The following is a 25,437-nucleotide window of genomic DNA, read 5'->3' as shown; positions in this document are numbered from 1 at the left end:
AAACCGATCATCCATTTCTGTAAACATCCATTCACGACAATAATTCAGCAGTATGCCAAAAATACGCACACAAGAAGACAAATGTTATATAAATTGATATAAAACGCGAGACGACACGAGTAGATAAGATAGTTATCTCTCAATGCGTGAAAGAATTCTTATATTCTGCATCGATTCCCGCTATTTATCAGACGATGGGAGCTCTAAATATTTCCGTTCTCGGAACTTAGCTGTTAATTTATAAAACAGCTTTTCCCGTTTTGCTCTGACGCTAAGCAAGGTCACGTCCCGGGGGGTGGGGTACTCAAAGAAAAAATGGGTGGGGGTGTGCGGCCCGCTTCCCAAAACCCTGCCCTATTTATGACCAAAATCTGCGATTTTTCCTACCCTATTTATGACCTGACACAGTTGAAGTAAACATATAATTTGTGAAGAGCTCTTTTGTTGATGGTGTCACCGATAATGATGAAAAGGTAGCTTCTTCTAAAAAACATACCCAATTCAAGACTAGAGTACAAAAACCATACCCTATTTTATAAGACTGAAATGGCCAAAATCGCCAAAATCGACGCGCTATTTATGACCAAAAAGGTTTAAAAAACCAAACCTTTTGAGCTCTTTTGGGGCCACACATACATATGTACCCCATATAAGGAAGCACCCCCGGGAGCGGGGGGTTACATACCTGTCTGAATCGTTGTTTTACCAAAGCGACAAAGCTAATGAGATATTCATTAAAATTAAAATTGAAAACGGCCCTTCAAGATCAAAACCTTACTTTAAAAAAATCTGATCGCTTCCCCTTGAAAACAGCAAGCACAAACTTTTGCCGCCATTTGTACGCCTGCAGCCTCACAAAACCTGGCAAAACACTTCAAAACACGCACATAAAACGTACAATTTCGTTTTATTTCGACCTATTAAGAGTATAATTATACACATGAATATAGTTACTTGTGTTAGAACTGTTGTAGTCTCAACAGAGATAGGTAACGTCTTTTTCGTTCATTGATCCAAGTCAGTCTTGGGCAAACGGACGTCAGAAGAAGGACTTTTTAACCACACTTATTTGAATGATCTGTGTTCTCATTAAAAAATATTCCCGGAAAAAAATTAAACACTTGGCTAATAGTTGTTTTGCCCTTGTAGTTTTCTCTTAAGTTCAATGATCGCAATCACTCTTTGGCAGCAAAGCCAAAATATGACTTTTTAACCACACATTATTAATGTACAAAGGTTATTTTGAATACTCTGTGCTTTTGTACAAACATATTGCCGGAATAAAATTATACAACTGCATATGGTTACTTTTTTCCTAGGCAGTTTTCTCTTTCGTTCATTGATCCAAATCAGTCTTGGGCGGAATAAGACTTTTAACCAAATTTTATTAATCAAAAATATACAACGGTTATTTTGAATACTATAGATAAACAAATCGTCTAATTTCATACTCAAATGACGCTCTTCTCCAATCCGCCGACATATACAGTCCGTTTATATTAACACATATTTTAACCAAATCGAGTATTAGAGCCCCCAAAATAATTTTCCTTGCTTAAAGTTATTGCTTCCTCTCGGCTCTGTAAAAATACTTGACAACTAGGATCTGTATTCTTATATTTCTATTACTCATAACGTCGTTAGTATAGATCAGTAAAAAGATTTTCTCTGTGCTATTTTAATTTGAAAAAAATAAAAAAAAACGAAAACATCTTGATCTCATTTCGCTTGTTCCAACAAACACACGACTTATAAATCGTATACCGCGGCTTCTGAACGCAGCAACGCGAGATATGCCTTAATTAAGGCTACTATTTTTAGCAGCTACTAAATGTAGAGCATATTATTTTTTGCAAAATAAATTTACGACCTTGTTTCGGGATTTTGCCGATTTTACAGTCAGGTTTTCAGGCGATGTTTTAATTCACTTCATTAACTGATGGCAGAAGTCCATGTTAGTAGCTAACAACTCTGAGCTTGATATAATAACAAAACAAAAATTGTTTCACTAAAAAAAATCGAAAAAGCCAGGCCCTAGACTCTCACACCACACGTTACGGCGGGAAAATAATGATGCATGCGACGTACATTCAACAGCCAATCATAAGACTGGAAGACCAGATCGTTTCAAAGTTCTGATTGGCTCCCTCTTCCTCTGTGACAATACATAACCTGGAAAAACCTGGCAGTAAAGTAAAAACCGCTTCTCTCCTCTATACTTTCAATAAGTGGTCGAGGTAGGGGGAGACGTTTGAAGCAACAACACGTCTGTGCTTTCTCCCCAATGACAATTCATTCAATCCAAGGGCCAGATGGAGATGGGTGCTTCTAAAACGCTTTTTAATGCTGGAAAATAGATTTAATTGCTATGAATTGCATACTCATACTAATAACAGGTTTTCCACCATGATCGCCCTTGCAGTTCACAATTGATGTATTCCAGTTTTAAATCAGACGCCTCTGAAGAAACCGTCAATGAGTGTGTCTTTGCTGATACCCTGCAGATACGAAGCCAAAAAAAAAAAAACAGACAATTTCTTAAGATTTGTCCGCAGTTGGGTAGATGAAACCAGCTAGTGATCGAAAGCGTGAAAGTTTCTAGTATTGTAACTGTGAATTTGGTTGTTTTGAAAGAAAATAATGGCGGCAAGGATGAGTTCTTTTAAGAGCATATGAAATGATCTACATGCAGTAGAACTTCGTTGATATGGTCACCAACGGGCCGTGAAAATCTAGCCATATTAACGGGGTAGCCGTATTCACGGGGCAGGGTCAAATTTCATGACTGGCCTATTTCAAGTGACGTCTTGATAGATACAGCGGGTAAAAGCTTACGCAACAACCCCTATTGATATTAAGGTAAGTGATGGTGTCTCGTTGCTTGGTTGAGGTTTACGGTGTTTCAGCAAGAAGGAAGAGGAAGCATTAAAACATGTGTTTGTGCTGTTTCCTATCACACTGAAACACCTTGACCTCAACTCAAACAGTCGCGTGGACCACCATTACCCTTAGAATCTTCGACATTAACTGTCGGGTATACTTATACGCTATTGTGACCGTATGTTCTGCGGCATTTTGTAATAACTACGCATTTTGTAATACCTTACGCATTTTGTAATTGCCTGTAGTATTTTGTATTAAATGCAAACGACGCATTTTGTAATAAGAGCTGCAGCATTTTGTAATAAACGTCAGTCTACGCAATTTGTAATAACGTGGTGACGCAAATTGTAATAAGTCTCTTCACATGATAATTTCACCAAGCATACAGATTGGCTGGATTCCCTTCAACACCAATTAACCTGATGGAAAATCAGTTATTATATTATTGCAGGATTTTTCAAACTGAATATGAGTACAGTATCTGCATGGGTATTTGTACAGTAGATGCACGCGATTTTTTAGATAAGTTCTTTTTTCTCACTTTTGTCCAAGTCTTGGAATCAAGTTAGGTTCACGAAAAAGAAAGTAATAAAACGTCAACATTTGCGTGACAATGGGTGGAACTATTTCACCTGGTGGTATTCCATTCTCCATTATGAAGATTTAGGAAATTTTTAAGGAGTTGAGAATTTTATTTTCCGAAATTTATACACCTCTCAGACTAAAATTATGCCACATGCTTATTGAAAATATAGATTTACATAGAAGTATGTGGGTTGTTTAGCTCCCAATATCTGCTAAAAAAGAGCACTTGACAAACTATATTAAGCCAGTGTTGAAGGGAATCCAGCCAATCTGTATGCTTGGTGAAATTATCGTGTGAAGAGACTTATTACAATTTGCGTCACCACGTTATTACAAATTACGTAGACTAACGTTCATTACAAAATGCTGCAACACTTATTACAAAATGCGTCGTTTGCATTTAATACAAAATACTGCAGGTAATTACAAAATGCTGCAACTTTTATTACAAAATGCGTAAGGTATTATAAAATGCGTAGTTATTACAAAATGCCGCAGAACAACCGTATTGACGAGGTAACCGTAAGGCGGGGATTCCACTGTAATTGCAACAAGGGCCGGGATGTAATTTAATTTCAATGCATTTCTCTTGCTCCGCTTGCAGTTTATACCATTTCACGAGAATCCAACATTCGACTTACGTTATAAGGAAAGCCAGATTAAATGACCAACCACAACAGACTCTCCTGCGAAAAAAGAAAAAAACAATCAAAAGAAAAACGTTGAAATATCTTAGCAAAATACTTTCATAGCTCAATGATTTTTCTCCCGACAACTCTCCGTGCATAATCATTAGCAGAAATGGAAGTTGGTTCCATTCAGTGTGCAGCACTGAGGTTATAGCTGTTGTTGTTGTAGCTGTTGTCGTAAAAGAATAAAAGCTTGTGTCCCGGTGTCCATGTGCCTTGCAACTCAGCGACAGAGCATTTGACCGACATTAGAAGAAACCTAAAGGTCATAGGCTTGACTAGTGTTGTGAGGGCCTAGCACATTTTTTCCGTCTTTCCATGTAACTTTTCTGACCAAATCAGAACCAGTTGTGGTTTCACTTGGTTTTCCCGCGCTTGGCGCATGTTGCATGTTTGCTTCGCAATCTGATAGGTTCATTGAAAATTTGCGTTAGACGTGACAGGTCAGATGTGATCAGTTTAAAGTGAGAAAAGGTATACAGCTTTCTCTATAACACATTTTAGTTTAGTACCAAATAAAACACAACTTACTTTATCCTCGTTGCTTCTTGATCTTTGTAAACAGTTTTCACAATAAAAGTGTGCTGCCAAGAAAAAATATTGGTAATTTATTTTTTGTTGTTTTCTTTTGGATACAAGTTTTTCAGACCACATTTTTCCCAGTGTGAAGCACCAAAATAATTCACAAGAATAAGTTTCGACCCAGCTATAATGTCAAAGTAGGCAAGCTTTCATTTCTTAAACAAATGGTTAATCAGAGTTTCTAGGGTGAAACCCACCGACTAAGGGAACATTCAGTATGTTCCCTATGGACACTGGAGAAGCGCGGCCTCACGGAGGAACTTCTCATTCTCACTCATAAAAATCGTAACCATTCAATTAATAAATGCAATAATCTGGGAAATGATAGATGATTGATATATAAACAACCTCGCAAAGATTTAGCGCCAATACAGCGGCCGTAAAGTAACAGAAATATCAGTCATCGAGTTTTGCTATTGAAACGAAAAGTTATTACTCTTGAGCTCTGACGCATTGAACTATTACTTCTTCAAAACCTTGGAAATTCAAACGTTTTCTATTACAAAACGAAGAACCCTGTCAAGCTTAAACGTTGTTAAACGTCATGTTCTTATATCCAATGGAACTAAAAAACTCAGAAGGAAAGTTATTTTTTTTTGATTTTGGAATATGATTACGTCACGAGAAAACCGGAAATTGTTCCCGCTCACGCATGTTTTCCCGCGCTGAGGTCTCCATTTATTTGCTTTGAATTTTGATTGGTTCACTGGAATGTCTGTGTCATTTGTGATTGGCCACAGCTGTGATGGCGTATGGCCTTAACTGACAGCCCCGATTCATAATATATTTCTGAGTAGAGTTGAATAACAAATACTTATACAAGTTTACAGTGCGACTACTCGAACCGGGCCACTTGGAAAAGAATTATATAAAGAATCAGAACGTCACTTCAGAACAAAGGATAGCGATCTATTTCTTAAATAAACCAATAACATTGAAGAATACGAACAATAGATTTCAACAAAATTGAAAACCCAACAAAACGCGAGGTGCTGTGAACTTCTCAGGAAACTTTGCCATTTGTTGACTGGTGAGATTCGATCTTAAATTTTGTACGCTTTTTAACGGTTTCGTTTTCTTTTTGTCCGTTTAGTTGTTGCAAAATGAGTTTTCAAGCTAAATTTTTCGAGCGAGACTTACAATTATGATAATTCGCCGCCAAGGACTGAATATCTAAGAGTGTATATAACGCAGAAGAGTCGATAATGTTTTAATATGTTTTCACTTCAAACAGACCGTTATTTGCCGTCGCCAGAAGCTACTAGTCCATTGTTCTCTGTTTACGTTTTGATTGGTTAGTTTTCTTCTAGGTCGTCCAGATCGAGTAGTCGCGCTATAAAAACAGATAAACTCTCCCTTGTTTATTAACATACATTAAGACTTGAGCGTGCCGGAACTTTGATAGTTCCCGGCATGTCTGGGTCAGCTACCACGTAGTTGTTCCAGTTCACTTGTACGGTCATGTTATCCAAATGTGCCTCAAAAAAGTTGTCATTCTTGATCAAAGTCGTACACTGTTGAGAGACGTAAAGGAAAAGATAACTTCATCACAGGCTTACAACGTTATTGTCGATATTACTTACAAAACGTGTGCGGTTGATTGTTGATGTAGGCTCGATTTCCGCTGCTCTCTCGAGCGCGGGCTCCTTTCCAGAACAGCGACTGGTAAATCGAGCCTATAGTTGATGACACCAAAGGCCAAATCAACATTACGAGTGTAAAAGGTCTAAAAGCGGTCCACTGCATTTCGGGAGTTTTCCCTCAAACTCTGTCCTCTGTGTGTTGGGTCATTAATTAGTCATTAGTTTCTTTCTTTCTTTTTTTTTTCTTTTTTTTTGTTTTTGTTTTTTTGGAAGTACGTCAGCATACTTTTTAGAGCTTGATACAATCAAAGATGGAAAAATCCTAATTTGGAGCATGACCAGGATGAAAAATTGCCGAAATTGCCGAACTTGACGAGCTCGCAACTCAGATGTTCACGAATGCAGGTTGAAAGATGTCGGCTGGTTTCTCCGATGTAACAGGCATTACATCCTACACAAGGCAATTTGTAGACATCACGCAAACGGAGTCGAGACGTACAGGATCCTTCACATTGCATTCAGGATATACCACTACATCTGGTAATTTTATGGTTTCATTTAACGTTGAAAGCCTATTTACCAACACACCCAATGCATTGATCTAGCAGTTCGTTATACAAAGGAGGAAAATACTGATATAAGTAATACCGAACTGTAAAAGAAGATTAAGACCTCGACCTAACTAATGCGTTTTCGTATAAAAACGCATACCTTTTGATGCGTTTTCGCCTATCATCCACGCTAAGACACCCGAAAACGCTGATGAAAACGGAGGCTTTCGGAAACGGTTTCGAAAGTAGAGCCTTTTGAAAACGCACCGTTTCTCGTGTGGACAGGAGAAAACGGAGGCTTTTGAAAACGATGCCAGAAAAAAGCGCCATATACTGTCATTTCCATCAGCGTTTTCGGACGTTTTGGCGTGGACGATAGGCGAAAACGCGTCAAGAATCATAAGTTTTCGAATAAAACGAATTAGAGTGGACAGGTGAAAACAAAACGAAAACGCATGAGACACTGCAAAAACCGACACTTTTAAAAACGCGTTAGTGTGATCGGGACCTAGGAGCGCAAGGTATTTTTATATTTCTGTGCTTTCTATCCTCTGTTTAGCTGGGTTTGGAGTTTAGGGCGGCCCGGTATGGACTTGACAAATAAACGCCGGCGAAGACAGGGTACTTTCGCCAATTTTCAGGAAGTGATCTTTCGGGTGTTACATGTAAGAGATACATGTAATTTTCACGAGCATCGAAAGTAAGATACGTTTCTAACCTTGTAAGGAACATTGAAGTTAGGAATAATAATATTTTTTGTTGGGTTTTTGCGCAGCAAGCTCGTCGATTTTCCATCCTGGTCATGCTCAAAATAAGGCCTTTTGCAGCTTTGATTGCGGGAGCTTTTGCGATACCTTTTTAGCTCAAAAAATATGACAGGAGATAATGTGTCATGTAACAATTGGTACCTCTTAGAGGACAAAAAAGTTTCAAGCCACGCCTGATAAAAATCAAATTTCCCTAACCAAATAAATACAAAACGTCAGATCTAGTAGCGGCTTCTGGCCTCAACGTAGAGCCGTCCTTTCCACTTGTTCATTAAGACTGATAAGTTTTCGACAAATTTTCCTTGACATCACAGTGACTACGAATGTTTCTTCCAGCCTCCAACGGTATTAAATCAGCCGTATTAAATTGTTTCAATTTTCCCTGACGTTTCTTCAAAATGTCAATTTTTCCTGACTCAGAATAAAATTCCCTGACTTTTCCGTGACCTTGAGGAATTTTTTCCCCTGACTATTTGAATTGGTACATGTACCTCCTAGGGGTGAAAAACATTTCAAGCCACACCCACAAAACAGGTACCTCTTAGGGGTTCTGTTCAAAATTTCCGACTTTTTATATGGGACCTCCTCCCCCCGGGAGTTTACTAGGCAAGGGAAAACTATTTTCCAACCTGTAGTCTGAAATGTCAGTTTTCTCCCGCCCTCAGCCTAACCGGGCGAGAGATGCTGCACCAGGGAGTTAGACTGACATTTCAGGCTATTTCCAACCCAAAATGCAGTGGACCACTCTTCACTGAAATTTGACACTAACAAAGGAGGAGTTGCACTGTATCACAGTATGTAAAATACTTACATTTATAATGATGAAAGGATCAGTCTCATTTGCCTTTGGAATACTGATATTTTTAGGAGACGCACTGACTAATTTGATTGATATACTTCTGGGGAAGAAAATGACAGCGACAACTGTGCAGACTGTCAAACAAAGAAACACAGCCACTAAAAGATACAGCACCCTGAAAGGTAAACAAACAAGATATTTGTGACTTGTCTAGCTATTACACAAACCCAGCATCTACTAATCAACAGGATTTTAACTGGATTTTATCATTCATGCCAAGTTTGTTGTTGAACATACAACAATTTTCCTGTGTTCTGATTGGCTTTATTTTCTATATTGCATGTTATAATTACTAGTTATGCAACACTTTTGAGCGGTATACCATGGAATATTTCATGAGTCACTTGTATTTTCTCTGTATACACACAAACCTTTAGGCATGTGTATACCAAGAAAGTACAAGCGGCAAGTGAGACATTCCATGTTATACCACTTAAAAGGATTACATAACTATTTAATGCCAACCCAGAGAAGATATAGTCATGCAAACACAATCACATAGGCGCAGCACATGATGGGAAGGTTGGGTGTAACGACGTTTAGTGTCCGTGTATCACAACTTCCCTGTATTCTGATTTGCTGTATTTTCTATGGCATGGAATAAATAATGGATAATTATCAGCACACATTGTGTCTTATTATTGAGGCCAGTGACTTACGTTCTCCTTGGTCGAAGTCGACTGTCTCTTACAGGAATCAGTGCCACCAAGTCATGTTCTTGTTCTGGAAAAAAAATATTATCTTTTGCACATTTTAAAAAGTTTTGCTTCAGTGGTTATTCTGCGCAGTTTTTGCATGTGTCAGAAATATGCATGACACAATGCCAAACAGACAGCAGGGAGGGTTAGCTTGCACCATACTGTTGTGAACTTAAAAGTGGAGCCTGCCATATGACAAAAGTTGTTCATTTTCTTCAAACTGTTCATCCAACACAGCAAAAATATTTCAATCTGCAAATTGAACACCTATACACTACAGTTGCACCTCTATTAAGAGGCCACCTATTAAGCGGCTACCCCACAATGAGCGGCCAGTTATCAAAGTCACAAAATTATTGTCAGTGAAATACTGTAAATAAAACCCCTATTAACCAGCCAACTCTAATTAAGCAGCTGTGGCCACCTTTTGGTCATCCCAATGGGGTTTTTTTTATTGTCTTAACCCCTTTTAAATGGCCACCTAAAGTTTAATACACATAAATTACCTCTGTTTTGGAAAAGGTGATGGAAGATACATGTAAGAGTCCGAAATAGAAGGTGACGAGTGATTAAAACATTCAAACACAAGTTTATCATGGTAGTCTTTAAGTAACTCCATGTTCACTAAGAAAATAACCTCTATTAAGTGGCCAACCCCTATTAAGCGGCCACCTCCTATTTCCCCAAGGGTGGCCACTTAATAGGGTTCAAATGTAGTAATATGTCAAATGGTTCACTGCAACATCTACTGTAGCTTCCTTTGCAGCCATTATTTAGGTCATCACACAACACTTCTACCCACTAAAGACTACTTAAACATGAACTACTGTACTTTCTTTTACGCCTTTTAGCCAATGACAGCTTAGCCATGCCTTTAGAACTGGATGCACACCAGCTGGGGTTTCATTAATGTTTTCAACAGGAGGGCAACTGGTTTTCACAACTGCGCAAAAGTTTTTGAAGTGAAGTTCTTTATAAGAAAACTTTCCTCTAGATGGTCAAACCAGGCAGGCAAAATCAACCTCACAGCCAGTCAATTTGCCCGTTGCCTAGCCCTTAATGAAACCCCTTCATCAGACATCAAATAAAACACAGTTTTACCCAAAGAAAACACATCCGTTGGAAGACTAACATTGAAAAACAATACTATAAGTCAGTACTAACAGGCAACCAAGTTCAAGAACAGTGTAAGTGATCTTGCAACATTTAGGCAAACAGCATTTGTCACTTTTTTACCTATAGTTGTCAAAGTGGTTGCAGTCAAAAGAAAAGAAAAGGAATGCAGTTTGGACTTAACCAGCAGTTAGTGAGGAAAAGTGTTGTGTGACCCAAATAACAACTGTGAAGGAGACTAAATCTACTTGAAACATTAAACATTTTAACCTCTTTACAAAGGCCAGTGTAAGAACCTACAACAACAACACCAACTTTATTATTACTATGACTCACATATTTACAATTTTTACAGAAATAGATATACAGATTAAGTTAAAAATGCTTGATAATAGCAACAGTGCAAACCCGCAGGTAGCCTGGGCTAATCTAGGCGGCCCACATCTATATTTACATTAAAAAAATAAATAAATAAATTTTTTGAAGTCTGGCAAGATAGGCAGAGATATAGTTGTTGATTACCAGAAAAATACATACATGTAAACTTAGATTTGGTCCTCTAATAGACAGTATTTATTCAGAACTGTATAATGTATTTTCTGGTAATATAAATTTGCAATCTCAAAGTCACACTCCTTGGTTAAAATGTTTATCATAAGCTGTAACCCACATATTAAAACCTGCTTGATCTTGCTTGGCTAAACAGGTTCTTATATTTCTGGCTATCAAAATGGCAAATTTCTGCCAGCAGGTTCTTAAACCACTAGGTTCTTGAATGCGGGTTTTACTGTATTAAAATTCAGCCTAAAACAATAGACCTCAGCATGAAACTCCGGGGAATAAACCCCACAAACTCCATAGTTATTCCCCAGAGCCTTGTGCTGAGGTCCATTGTTTTAGGCTGTATATTAGTATATCGAAATTTGTCTATTAACTGGCCATTGTAGAGAAATGGTCATATAGGAAGGTTTTGATAATATTTAATGTATATGGATCCAAGCATGGATGAGACAAAAAGAGAGGCAGTGATTGGACTTTTGAAATACATATTGTCACAGAATTTAAGCAAAATTTCACAGGTTTCATCGTTTCATATGTTTTTGTTCTGCTTTTCTCTTGCAAGGGTAAGAAAATCTCAGGCTCATGGAGAAAATATTAGTCGTACCATTTCACAAGCTCTCAAATTTACAATTCAACCATGCACCTTAAGAGTCATGTTTTTTTTATTATTATTATTTTATTTGATAAGTAGGTTTGAAATAAGCAACTGTACAGCTGATGTGGACCTACTACTACTAAATCTAAATAAGAGAAACAGAAATTTACGATACAATTGTCATAAAGCTAAAATAATATATACAATAACGATAAAAAGAGTAATCAAATAATTTAAAAATACCTAAATTCAGGGTTCTTATTATAATTTACAGAGCATTCCTTTTGGAAACTGATGTCTCTGACATAGGTCTTGATCGATTTTATCTTCCTTTTAAAAGAAAGAGGGTGTAGCCATGACTGGAGGCTCAACCGTAGATAATTTTGAAGAAAATCAGACAAGTGGTCAGGAGTTGGACCCTGTTAACTTTCATTTTTCATTCTTTCTTTTCGGGATTTGGGATTTTCACGTTTTTCATGCAGCTCAGCTTGCATGTAGCTCTTCTGGTCTCCAGGTTTCAAGTTCCAACAGGAATTGGCAGGTTTGCAATATTTTGATGAGTGTCAGTGTTCTTTGAAATCGATACTTGCAGTACATGAGCTTAAGCAAATTAGCTATCAGAACAAGACAAGCTACAAGGTAATCGAAAAATAACATCTACAAGCTGTCAATATAATAGTCACCGGAGAAAAATATGATCTTTATAATGAGAAAGAAATTAATTTAAATGTTGTAACTTCATTAAAATTGTCATTGTTTCTACATTGTTACACAAACAAGAATAGCTAGTACTGGCTCACTTGAAGATATCACACGCTGATCGTAATTAATCAAAGTCAGCATAAAATGAGCTCTACCTTTCGTGAGCCTGCCCGTGCCTCCACATGTTGGACAAGTCTGTGTTAAGCTCTGGTCACTGTTCACAGGATTCATTCTATCACCGAATTCTTCATAACTGTACACAGGACTGGAGGGTCGCTCTGTCGCGACATCGTTGTCTGTTGTGGAGAAATTCCCATCACTGGTCGGGTCGGAAAGGATGTTGTTCCCTATGGCAGTCATTTCGTTTTTCCGTGTGTATTTTCGGAACCACCGCGACATCATATCGACGATATCGGTCTCATTTAACATATGTGGACAGCGGCTGTCCTTCAAAACAGTCCATGCTTCAAATAACTCTTGAGCTTACCCAGGATGCTTTGAGAATCCATACCAAAGATGGCGCTAGCTGTTGGACTTCCGAGATCTAGGGCAAAGGTTTGTGTTGCAAGATTTTCATTTTAACACATTTAAAAAGCATGACAAATATTGTTGTGTTGCCCCGATTCCTTTCCTACCTCAATTTTTTCACAACAACTTGGCAAGACTGTCAAGTTATATGATTATTATTAAAGCTAACACTGGTTCAGAGATTTCAATTTCCTCCAGGACGTAGGATCACCTTCTGCGGTTCTATTTGAGTTATTTTTTCTTCGATACACTCTGATAATTTTTTTTGTGTGTGTTTTCTATTAATCTTATCTAAATATCATGGTTCAATGGTTAGTTCCACCACTGTGTTACATTCTGGATGAAGTTGCTCGGCTGAGTTTGAGTACAGACTGCAGTTATTGCATTTGCTCTTGAGAAACTATTTTTGCAGCACCCCTCTCTGCCTTTGCCCCCCAGTTGTTCAAAGGCTAGAAAATGCTACCCAACGCATAAATCACTATCCAGCAGTTAGTGTAGTTTAGTTTGTCAACACTTAACACTGGATAGTGGTTTGTTAGGTGGATATCATTTATTATAATCCATCAAATATTTTCACTTCCGTGTGATCGGTCTAAGCGCATCACATGACTGAATATCCCCCAGCTAAAACTGGGGAACATCCAAGTGATATTCCTCAATTGTCAAAACCCTGCGTGTTGTGAAAAACATTTGAAGAATAATAAACACAATACCTTTCATTTGGTGCAAAAGTATGCTCTCCTATTCGTCCATGGACATCATCTGTTTGTCGAAGCTCACAGTTTTCCTTGAGCTACGCTCTCGGAAAACTGTTCATTTCTCGTAACAGATAATGTCCACAGACAAGTATCTGAGCATATTTTCACACCAAATGGAGGATATTGTTTATTTAGTGTAAATGGGTAATATGAATAGTTAAGGCAAGCAGACAACAATGTTGCCTAGTAACCAGTGTCAGACAGAGGGGACAGCAGTACTCCTGCCGTGAGCTGCTTCATGCTAGTGGGTCACTTTAGTCCAAAATCAAATTTTAGCTTTTTCTTTATAAATTTATAGCTGTAAATACCACTTCCACCTGCATTAATTTCTCTCTCAGTACACGTTCAAAAGTTTACTGTATCCTTCAAGTCCAAATTTGAAAATTATATGTGCTGTTCTTTTTTTCAGGTCTTCCAGCCATTTATGTGCTGTGTAAAAAATACTTGTAATCTGTTAGCAGTATCACAGGTGAGATTTACAACACATAATGTTTGTTTGACTTGGATAACCCTCACATGGAATAGAATGATTTATCACCTTACTGATGGGGCGGTTAATTAAAATCAGCCAATCATAATGTGATACTGTCAGTCCTATCTCTAAGTGCTGAACTGGATGAAGTTTCTTGAACTCTTTTTCAATCAACAAATTGTGAAATAAGTTTGTTATTAGCACAGCTTGTTCAAAACAGTACTGAGAAACATCAGCCTGTGGTCTTTCTGTATAGACTTGGGCCTGATACGGCAATCTGCCGCTAATAATACCCCTCCCCCTGGTTATAGGCCTCCTCCTCCCCAGTTAAAGCTCTATCTACCTGTAAACCAAAAATTACATCTGGTTATAAGCCTCCCCCGCCTCTCCGGATATAACCCCCCTTTAGCTTTCCTTGTTTTGAATTAGTTTTATTACGATGTTTTAAAGCTCAATTACCAGTAAATGAAAAACCTATTTTGATCAACATTCTATAGCTCTGATTTTTTATTCCACTTATAAGCCCCCTTGGATATAAGCCCCTCCATTTATAAGTCTATCTAAAAGCCCTTACGAAGTTGTAAAAGCTCAGTAGGCTTATAAGCAGCAGTTAATGGTATTCTATCAGTGTAGCCCTGAAGTGGGGGGTACAGGGGGTCAGAACCCCCTGTCTCCCCCCCCCCCCCACTCATGTATGGTTAATAATAATTTTTATTAGTGCCCTACACAGCCCATTAAATGATGATCCAGTAAACAGTTTCAAAGGATACTTATAGCAATATAACACTGTATTGATAGTATTATTATAGATGAAGATGCAATCATAAACTCAGGGAGTACAATTTTACTTGAACTTTCTAGTATAATATATAACCAATTTACAATAATGACATTTCATTAATCTATTTCAATTGATAATCAAACTTTTATAACCAAATATCTTATAATCCAGAGCCTTTTAATTTGCATTTTAAGGTTCCAAATGTCTTTCTGTGTTGTCATCGTCGCACACGGACACCTCTTCCACTGCGCTACCAGTACGTGGACCGGTATCAATATGGACTTTATGCCAAGCAACCTGCCCTGATAAAAGATGCAGCCCTGGAGTCTGCGCGCCTGGCCATCATCAGGGCAACCAAGACAAAGGACTTGTTCATGGTTACAGCAGACATACCAGTGACAAGGAAAGCTGTGGGGAGTAGAATGGGAAAAGGAAAAGGAAAACTGGATCATTATTTAGCTAATGTCATGGCTGGAAAGGTTATATTTGAGTTTAATTGTGACAATGAAACTCAAGCTATGGAAGGTATGAAGCAAGCAACATACAAACTTCCAGTCTGCACACAAGTTAGAATTAAACCCTCAGGAAAGAAGGAGATATGGATGGACTTCTGAAGCATGCAAATAAGTCGCAAGAAATGACACTTTTCCCTTATACAGCCTTTATGCATGCTGTCGGCTTGTTGGAAAGGAGGGCTAGGCAGAGGTGGTGGAGTGTTTTGAAACATGAGGGGGCTCATTGTTAAGCCAAGTGTTCACCTCTACTCGTATTCTCTAAAATGTCTTTTGCGTTGTTTGTTTGCAGAAACAAACTTCTTTGCAATGTCTACTGTGTTCAATATGTCCGTAATAGACTTATGACAATGCAGACAGGGGTAGTTGTTTAGACGATCCTTCTTCAGGATGCTTTTAAGGAACACAAGCTGGAGCTGTTCAAAAATTCCTACGAAATAATATTTTGCCAAGCGCAAGCATGATAAAATGATTTGTGAAAAGATCACGAAACAGAACGTTTTGTCGAACTAATTTTAAGCTGTGCTAGCAATATTTGTGGCACTGAAAGATGGGGGCATTGAGCCCCCCAAATTTTCGTTTGGGGGGACAACAGTCCCCCTGCCCCGCTGCACTGCTGCCTATGGTAGGAAAGGAGGGGCAGTGTTGGAGTTGAATAAGATGCAAAAACCTTTCCCTCTCTCCCGATGGATCGACACTCGACCGTGGATGCCTTTACGACACATGATCTGTTTTCCCTTCGGTCTTGATGATCACAAAAGTATGTAGATGACATTTGTAGCAAAGATGTCGTAATTCTCATTGACTTACCCAAAACATAGGAAATTGCGGTTCAGTTTTGAACAGCTTTTGGCCATTAATTCTACTTTTTGGTTTCCTAGTCTTCCATTTGTGTTTTTCAACAGGTTGAAATGATAATTTAGCGGTTTTGCTTGATATCAAGACCAGTTAATTTGCATAGTAAAATCCCATCAAACCGTATGACGTAGTTCAGTGGCTGAAGCAGAAGTTTCCTTGCCGTCCATTAGCGAAAAGAAAGTTGTGCTCGTAATTAGCGGGGTAAACTTCAAAATGCAAGGACAATTATTTCCACGTCATTGATAAAATATGAATAGTGCCAAGTATACTTTGTGTGGTTTTGCGGGGTTCTCACCGCAGCAAGTATGGAGAATATAACCGAAGGGGTACTTACGTGCGGAGAACGAGGGGGACGGTTTTTATTTCTGTCTCGTCCTCTGTATTTTACTTGTTAATGACATTTTTTAACACTTGACCAGCGTGTCAGACTACGAAAATATATACTGAAGGATTTCATTAACTCCAGGTTATTGTCGTGATGTTCCGCTGAAGTCTTAAGACAAACTTTAAGAGTTCTCGTCGGAGTTGGTATAAAGAAGAATAGACATTTCAAACTGGCCGTGTACTTCTCTGATCCCCTTCCCTCCCCTCCCCTATCCATACCCTTAGTTGCTCCATCTCGATCGTGCACCAGGCTTGCGCCCCCTCAGAAAGGAAAGGACTGCTATGCACAAGTTTTTTAGGGGTAAATGCGGGGTTGAGTCAGATTTCGGCATCTGAATTTGAACATTTTAGATCAATTTCGTTCTCAGTGAAGTGTATTTCAAACATGATTTCAATAATCATTCACTAAGGCCCAGAGATTGAGTTTCCAAGCCCAAAATTGTTCAGAAGGCCGACTTTTTTTCGTTCTTATTTCGTCAACGTGAAGTCGCGGGTAAAACTGACCTGTAAAACTGAGTGTAGTAATTTTTCGCGCAACGCATGTAAAAAGTAAATAAACGACCGAAAACCTTGGCCTGCTCGCAGGTTACGGTCAAATCAAATCAAATCAAATCTCAACTTCAAGTGGAATTTCTCAAGAAGCACTAAAACGGCATCCAAATTTAGCCTGTATTGTTCCGGCATTCGGAAAAAGCAAAGCCAAGGTGTACAGCTATAGAAGATCGTTCAGGCATAGATCCTGTCACACAAAGCAAAGAATTGCCGACACTTATGCAAAAATCAACACAGTATGTCCGTTACTGGGCGAAATAAGCATAAATCAAACCGAGATAAGATCTGGACATGTGCTTTTTCCATCCTTAAACCCGAGCTGTTGGCGCTTATTAGCAGCTTTCTGATCAATGAACGGCTTTCAATTAGTCAAATGATCACCTTTTTAGCTGCTTGTACAAAGAAGATTGCTTACAGCAGCTGTTAATGCGATTACTCTCCGATAGAGAAAAAAATAATTAGTTTTCTCCCGGGATTTTCTGTGGTCAACGTTGATCGATCGATTCTGTGGAAGGCTGGTGTTAGACAGATCAACTAACTTCAATAACAAAAATCTGATCTCTACGTGGTGTTTATAGTTAGATCATTAGACAGTCGTGAGATTTGTTTAGCACCCCCAAGAGTTTCGAGGAAATTGTTCGTACCGTGCTCCGGATGTGGAAAGTTTGATGACATCTACCTTAATGACGAAGGTTTGTACGTTTGTTTTGTTTATTGACACGTGTGTGCTCCAAATTGTTTGTAATGGATTCCGCTCTCCCTGTCAGGGCCAACAGTTTCGTTTATCGTTCGCACCTGCTCTCAAGTTGTACCCATAATAACTCGCCAGTTTGGGCATTACCATGCGCAGCTTAGATCTTATCTTAGCCGTTTGTAACGATGTTTTTGTCTCCTGGCCATATGGTATCTTTTGCACGTACGCAGATGCGACAGCTTCAAGACAGGTGATGGATTGTCTGAGAAAGGTCCCTCGCCTCTCTCCATCTCAAGACCGATTGCCGTTTGTTTATTAAATCCTTTTAGCTGTAAACATGCAATTAGGCGAGCCAGGTGTAACCAGATAATAAAACCGGCACGTGTTCGGGATACAACCCAGAAATCTCTGCAACCTGCTATTAAACTAAAACGTTTGTCTGGATGCCTGTCTGTCTGTCTGTCTATTTCTCCATCCCTCTTCACGGATTAGTTGAATTCTTTGGTGTGTGTGTACATAGAACTCCTCTAACTTCAGAGTGACGAGTAAAGATCGCGTGAAGATCTCTACACGCTGTTTAAATTTATCATCAATTAGTGCATTCCCTCCGGGAACGTGCGCGGAAGGCCAGTGAAATGTGGAAACCAGCAAATGTCTAAGGATTTTGAAGACGTTTATTTAGCTGCGAGGTTCTACAATACACCTTTTATTTGGTCAAAACAAGCGGAAATACTCTCAGGCTTCTATTTATTTGCAAGCTGAATTGGAAAGACAGCAATTATTAATTAGTATAATTTTTACAAAGGCATTTAGTCTTCTTAAGATACGAGGGAAGTGTAGTTAATTTCTCAGAACTTAACCGACTAAAGAGGAGATTTTAGAGTGGAGAAATCCACGTATACAACACTCAGTAATTAAATTTCATTTTCTTAGCTGCGTATACGAGCTCACACGTAAAGAACTGAGACAAATTGTTGCCTCATATACGGCTCTCCATGGCCATGCTCTCTTCACGTGCTTTGTAATCATCGTGTCTGGTGGATAAATTAAACTTTTATGCCATTAATCCCGGATTGCCAAAGGGCTAATTTGGTCTGATATACTGTTACAGATCATATCTACCTAATCCCAAGCCAACGATATTCATTTCTCATCTTCTTTAAGGCCTTTAGTTAAAACAAGCTTTTGGTACTCTTCTACAATTTTTCCTGTCCGTTCTTTCATAAATTAAAGAGCTAGATTCCCTTCAGAGGCTATCGTTAGCTTCACGAGTGAAGGAAGATGAATTCAGCTAGAGTAGAAAGTTAGAAAATGTCACTGCTTTTCCGACATAGCTTTTGATGTCGGAATCGAGGGTTATAAATGCGATATGCACTGATATTAGTTCGTCAACTCACCCATAACATCGGTATCACAATTATTGAATGTCCGCTCTACATAGTTATCTACCTTGGGGACACGACTATTGTAAATAAGCTAAACACTGCAGAAAACAGCCTCACGAACCTTCACTGAGTAGCGAGCTACAAACCCCGGTGATTGTAAAGATTTCAAATCAAGAATATCTCGTATATCTCGGAGCCGAGAAAAAACACTTTTACTGGCCGGCGGAAGAAACGGCGTACTTTAGGGTTTTTCACGCCAGAGTAGGTCAATTTCCTCGTGGTGCTGGAATAGACGGACGGCAAAAGAGAACGGAATATCTCGGTTAGTTCAGAGATGATACGATACGTTAATATGTATATATTCAAGCCAAACAACGGATCGACATAATCTTAGTTGTAGCAGATTGTTCGCCTGGTTCAGTGTGCTTATGAGTAAGTACGAAACTTTTTTCTATGGTTTAGTGAAACCGATTTCACCGCCGTACAGAGGTTGCTACTAGAATTGCTACTAGAATTCGTTAAGGGAGTTGTAAATTTAGGCAAGTTGAACATATAGTAATTAACAAATTGGGTAAACAACATTTCAAAGCTGGAATTTTCTTTCGCTTAAATGACTGGTGGCGGAATTATATACTACAAATACATCGGATGGTATTATCTTCGTTATCTGCCATGTTTGTCTGAGCTCTAAAAGCGGAACTTAATGCACCTTGTTTCAAATCGCCCGTCTGTCAGTAAACACGAGGTGAACTTAAGAACTTGATGGAAATAGTGGAACTAGTCTCACGAGTGATCTCAGCAAGCCATATCATTGATAATTCGTTGCTATCAGTGCTCATTTTAAGCCAGGAGCGAACGATCAGCGTGATCAAGAATTGTATTGTTTTTCGCGCCACTAAGTGCTGTGCGCAGACCGACTCCCACGAAAAACAATCGACAAAGATCTAAAAGCAATCTCGAGGAATTAGTTTAGATATGATAATGGCTCCATACGAAGACATCCAAAGAAAACATAATATTAGTTGATCTTAGTCGCCTAAGAAAACGCTAGAAGGAAAAAAACACATTTTTGCAAAGAAAATGTTTCTTTTGTTTAGTTCCTTATGCTTCGCTAGAACTATCTAATGAGGTCAATTTCTGCTAAATTGGACGCTTGACATATCTGGGGAAACAAATGCCGGTTAAACTGTCTCTCTCGACTTTGAATCTAGCAAATTCACAGTACGCTTATGTTTTCGTAGTGTTTTTTCTAATTAGTCAAGGCACAATTTTCTGTCAACGGCCGCGGCATACTTTTTTAAACAAGGAAAACGCCAGTTTTGAGGAAGCTCTTAGAACTGCAACGAACTCTGGACTTGAAAATAACAGCAATGAACATCTTGTTTCATCTTACACGCGATCCTAAGAGAAAGCAATGTTCTTTTATACAGAACAAGAAAAATCAGCCTTCGTTAACACGCTCTAAGATCTTAATTCAGGTCTTTGTTCATTGTTTATTTGTACCCCTGCCGCTTTCATTCACGGGCCACAATTATAAGACTACCTTTAATCTTAAGAGACCCTTGCACATTGTTTCTTTTACTAACAAATGCACCTTAAAATAAAGCATTTTTACTTGCTCAAGCGACCGCAATTAACGCGCTGTACGGTCGCCAGGGGAAGGAACAAAAGGCTTGAATAAACAGCCAAACACAAAACCGTGGGAAAGTTTGCGATTGTGTAAAATATGTACATTTTTAACAACTCCTCCATGTATCGGCATTCCTTACAAAGCGCGCACTAGTAAATCTTGACGCGGCTCGGAAAGCCTTAATTGATTCTTGGAAACGGGTCAACTCACCCCAGCCATGCTTAACCAATGCTTTCGCGTTTTGTGTTTAATCAATTAATGCACCCGACTTAACCTCATTTAAAAAAGTATGTCAAGCACGCTTTAAAAGAGGGTCGATGTGCTTTGTTTTCCTAAATTCTATTGTCCAACGAGGTCGGCAATTATTATTTACTTATTTTTCATTTTTTACACGCTCCGTTCGTCTGTCCACTTTACACCAGTGGTTAAGAGAGAATGGATTCTCGTTTTTAATTGGCCCTTTAAACAATGCACTTTCCTTTCTCTTTTCAAGACACGTGCATAACATAGGACCGGATAACGTCCCCATGTTCCAACCAATCAACGTCGCGAGAATTACTTGACAGAATGTCATTTATTTTACTTATTTATATATATATCGTAATCTTGGCACGGGGATACCGTGTTGATCAAGAGTCGCGTAGCTTGTTACAATTTTTTTCCGGAGTTTTATCATGAAGCGCTCGTTTAGCGAGAGTGATCTGGACGAGGGAGATGATTTCCAGCGAAATCAGAGAGAGTGAGTGTTGTTTAAAACTTTGTGACCTGTTGACGCAGTTAAAAGTTTATTAACAATCCCTGATCGTTGATTCATTTAAGTTCCGATGCAGTCGACAGCGACACTCCCGAGGCAAGTGCGCGAAAGAGAAGGCGAGGGGTGAGAAAGATTTATTTCGATTGTACAATTTTATGTGCACAAAATAGGTTGACACTTCTATTTTATCGACAGCAAATTGAAAAGAAGAGACGAGATCGAATTAACAGTTCACTTGCCGAGTTACGGCAGTTGGTCCCAGCAGCGCTGAGGAAACAGGTGCGTTTTAATAATAATTCCATTAAATTCAAATTATTTCCACGTGACTGCGAAACCTTGCACGCGAAGGCTCATTTCGATGGGAAAAATTTTCCGTCGTTATAGAATCACTTAATTTTGGTATCCAAGAGCTAAAATTGGCAATATTGTGAACGCTGAAAAATTTTCCTTCTCGACTTTTCTTGTGTAGGAATTTTAAGAGCGCAATATCATTTGTATCGAGCTATGATTTCACGTGTAAGAATTGACTTTGTAGGGATCAACGAAGCTTGAGAAAGCAGAGATACTCCAATTGACAGTCGAGCACTTGAGAGGTTTAAAATACGGCGCTGAATACAGCAAAGGTGAGAGAGCACTACAGTAAACAGTGGTGACAAAAACTTTGTTGAGAGAACCACTTCTTTCTCAAAACTAATATCACTTTAAGACGAGCCAGGAGATTTTAAGGGGCTTCTGTTTTAGCTTGTGCAACGCGTGCAACACGCTTGTACCTCACCTCGCATAGGAAAGCGAAAGTTTAAAAGCTGCATCAGTAGTAAAAAAGCTGAGGCGAAAATTAATAGCAGAAATCAAGGGCTCTTTGTAACTACGAGCAAAAGAATTCTCGTTTTCTCATGTTGTGGTTTCCGCTTGATATACATCACCGGCAGAATAAGAACTGGCTTAGTATGCTCTGGCACAATAGCGCAAAACAATTTTAAGACCTTTTATCGTCCTGTTGAGTTATCGTGGTAAAGGACTTGATTTAATGATCGATGACCGGCAGTTACTCATGTTTATTCATCCATCTTTCGCCCGCAGGTTTCGCCATGACGCACGCCTCGGATAGTCGCGTAACAGAGAACGAAGAATGCATAGCTGATGGTAAACCATGCCTGTCCACCTCGGCGGACAGTTCGCAAACCGCACGCTTGTCCCCTGCAAAGCTGCAAATCATTAATCACTTCAACTGGAACAATTCAACACAAAGCGGGCAACATAGTCACCCAAGTTCGCCTCTGACAAGTCCAACGAAGGTTGATTTAGAACCATCGTCATCATGGCAAAGTTCTGGTGGGTTTTTAGCGCATTTGAAACAACAGGAAGGATGCCAAGGAAAAAAGACCGAAGCACACAACAGACAAGAATGGGGGATGTCTGTTTCTTTAAACTGCCCTTCCATGTTTCCACTGCAAACACCAGGCCTTTCAAATGTTTTTCAAGCTCCTTTTCGACAAGCCGTACCTCTGATAGACTGGTCGATGGCCTTGATAACTAAGACTAACATTTCTACACCTTTCCGAACTCCTTGGGCGCCCTGAATGAATTTACTGGCGCGAAATAAAGTTTGCGTTCGGGAAATTAAGTAAAATATTCATGACATCTTCGGTCAAAAACAAGCAAGGCTATAACTACTCAGTGATGTGAATACCTACCTCTCTACTAACTGCACGAGCTTATTGCAGCTAATGAATAACTTCTAGTATCTGGGTGTAAACTTTCAAACTTAGCCATCACTAATATTACAGAGGATTAAAGTTTTTAGAAATCTTATTAAAAAAGACACGATGTAAAAAAGCCTTATATCTTAATCAAAGAAACTTTTTGTTTGGTCATAATCAATAGATCCTTCGTCTACAAAGTAAATAAGTTTTTTTTCTTTTTTTGCGAATTAGCATTTGATTATTGACTGAATGCGATTTTCTGCTCTCTCGGCTGAGTCTTGTTTGGATAATAACAAAGATATTGCCGAAATTTTCTTTTTTATAATAACATCGGCTTTTGTGGGATTACGTTCTAAAACTCTCCAGCTTTCCCTAATGTAGGGAAGAATGGAAAACCCTGTGGGTGATATTGCCTCACTCATAAACCTTTCAAAGATTACTCACTCGAGATAGTTATTCGTGCCTAATCCATAATACAGCCTCTCTTTTCAAAGTTACCAATATCTAATTAATTTGTGAAACTGCGCAATTTCTTAGTAAAGTGGGTATGGTTTTACACTAACAGATGAAAAACGCGCGTGTATTTTCTAGTTTAGAGCCCTCGAGCCGAAAAACAACTACCTGTGAAATAAAACGCTCCAACAATCAAGTTTTTTTTTTTTCTGAAGATGTTCAATATTGATCACGTTGAGTGCTTCTTTGTCTAATCCGCTTTTAATTCGATACTACTCTGTCGAAATGCCGGTTCATTATCAGACGCACGAATATGCAAATGTCTAGATTTTTCCATAAATGCCGACAATTTAATTGGAAATTGACAAATCTCTTCCTTGCGCAGTAAACTGACTAATGCCTTTGTCTTTGTGGTGGAATGTCAACTTAAACAAGTTTAAGGACGTTAGGATATGAGAATAAATGTCTTTATCACTGTCAGGAGACATGTCTTGCCTTAGAGACTCAGTATTTCATGCAGTGTCTAAAAAGCGTGAAACAAGCCCACTCATGACTGTTAGAAATTTGTCTGAAGACAATGCAAACGCGTGGCACTAGGTTTCGAGAGGTCCCTGGGAGCAAGTTCAAGATACAAGGCAGCGGACCTCTGTTTCTTCACCAGTGATGTCATAGAGGAGTCCTCGACTAAAAGACCCCGCAGGGAAACTGGGCCCAGAGAGAAGAGAGAGGACCCTGGGAACGACATTTCTCGGTTATATTTTCGATCTGCGCCAGACTCCACGCCTCCGACGATGAGATTTTCTCCCGGGGGAGGGGGTACTCCCTTATATTGGCTATAAAGGTATGTGTGGCCCCAAAGGGTATGATTTTTCCGCCGTTGTGGTCATAAGCGGAGCTATGGTTTCTGCACTCTAGTCTTGAATTCGGTATGTTTTTTAGAAGGTACTTTTTAATCATCATCGATAACTGACCATTAACAAAACCTCTCAGGAGCTAGAAGCCCATGAATCTTATCATGAATTATGTTAAGGGCAACTGTGCCAGCTGCAACGGTCATAACTGGGTATCGAATTTTTGGTCAGGTCATAAAAAGGTAGGGAAAATCGTAGATTTTGGTCATAAATAGGGAAAGGATTTCTGGAAGTGGGCCGCACACCTTTACTTACCCCACCCAATTTTTCGGGGAGTACCCCCGGGGATTTTTTTGTTTTAATTTGAGTTTCACGAGTCCTTGTTGTTGAAATCCAAATAAAGTACTGTGTTATGATGGACCACTGTATAAGGACTGATTCGCCTCACATTTCTTTGACAGAAATTTCACATGATACGCATGTGTAACTAGTAACTTATAGAAATCCATGTTACTTTCTATACCCAATCAGCGTGATTGTTAATTTGTCGAGATTTAGAAATGTTTGGGAATCAAGAGCAAAGTGAAAGCCAAAACGTGATATCGATATTTCCCGCGATTGGCACCGGTCACGTGCTTTTGCTGCTAAGATCTTGGTCCTCTTAGGGGTTCTTTTCAAAATTTCCGACGATCACCCCCGTCCTTTTTAAATGGGAGTCTCCCCTCACCGGCAAAACCGTGCCTGTCACAAGGAAATGTCGGGTGCTTGTTTTCGCTTCATTGGAGAACTTTGATTGAGGGATCAACGCGTCCTGCCTAACACGGTCAAGGTAGTCACTCACAGTAATACATATTGGTTGTTACTTGCGGCTAGACACGAGTTTATCTCGGCTGTGCGCGCCTGTTGTTGTCGGTAATGGGAGAGGGCTGTAAAGGGGACGGTAATGGTCGGGAT

General features: G+C 39.1%; 3 protein-coding genes across 3 annotated transcripts; 2 read left to right on the top strand and 1 right to left on the bottom strand.

Moving 5' to 3' along the window:
- Nucleotides 1-888: 888 nt before the first annotated feature.
- Nucleotides 889-12,612, bottom strand: LOC110054339 (transmembrane protein 106B-like). The gene is made up of 7 exons (XM_089285414.1): nt 12,324-12,612; nt 9,159-9,222; nt 8,452-8,614; nt 6,113-6,253; nt 4,689-4,741; nt 4,110-4,154; nt 889-2,498 (listed from the first exon to the last, which is right to left on the bottom strand). The coding sequence occupies exons 1-7, from the start codon at nt 12,595-12,597 to the stop codon at nt 2,387-2,389; spliced, it is 852 nt and encodes a 283-aa protein (XP_089141540.1). The 5' UTR covers nt 12,598-12,612; the 3' UTR covers nt 889-2,386.
- Nucleotides 12,613-12,636: 24 nt separating this feature from the next.
- LOC110054353 (uncharacterized) lies at nt 12,637-16,631 on the top strand. The gene is made up of 3 exons (XM_020760739.2): nt 12,637-12,723; nt 13,864-13,923; nt 14,902-16,631. Exons 1-3 carry the CDS (start codon nt 12,685-12,687, stop codon nt 15,319-15,321), a joined length of 519 nt encoding a protein of 172 aa, XP_020616398.2. The 5' UTR covers nt 12,637-12,684; the 3' UTR covers nt 15,322-16,631.
- A 4,479-nt stretch (nt 16,632-21,110) lies between these two features.
- LOC110054245 (hairy/enhancer-of-split related with YRPW motif protein 1-like) lies at nt 21,111-24,115 on the top strand. Its single transcript, XM_020760607.2, has 5 exons — nt 21,111-21,461; nt 21,542-21,599; nt 21,672-21,755; nt 22,012-22,099; nt 22,557-24,115. Exons 1-5 carry the CDS (start codon nt 21,397-21,399, stop codon nt 23,054-23,056), a joined length of 795 nt encoding a protein of 264 aa, XP_020616266.1. The 5' UTR covers nt 21,111-21,396; the 3' UTR covers nt 23,057-24,115.
- Nucleotides 24,116-25,437: the final 1,322 nt, after the last annotated feature.

The sequence above is a fragment of the Orbicella faveolata genome, unplaced genomic scaffold (genome assembly GCF_042242905.1).
Source record: "Orbicella faveolata isolate gen_17 unplaced genomic scaffold, um_ofav_v1 contig_13, whole genome shotgun sequence".
Classification (NCBI taxonomy): domain Eukaryota; kingdom Metazoa; phylum Cnidaria; class Anthozoa; order Scleractinia; family Merulinidae; genus Orbicella; species Orbicella faveolata.
Note: the sequence above shows the minus strand (reverse complement) of the source record. Positions and strands in the feature narration are given on the sequence as shown.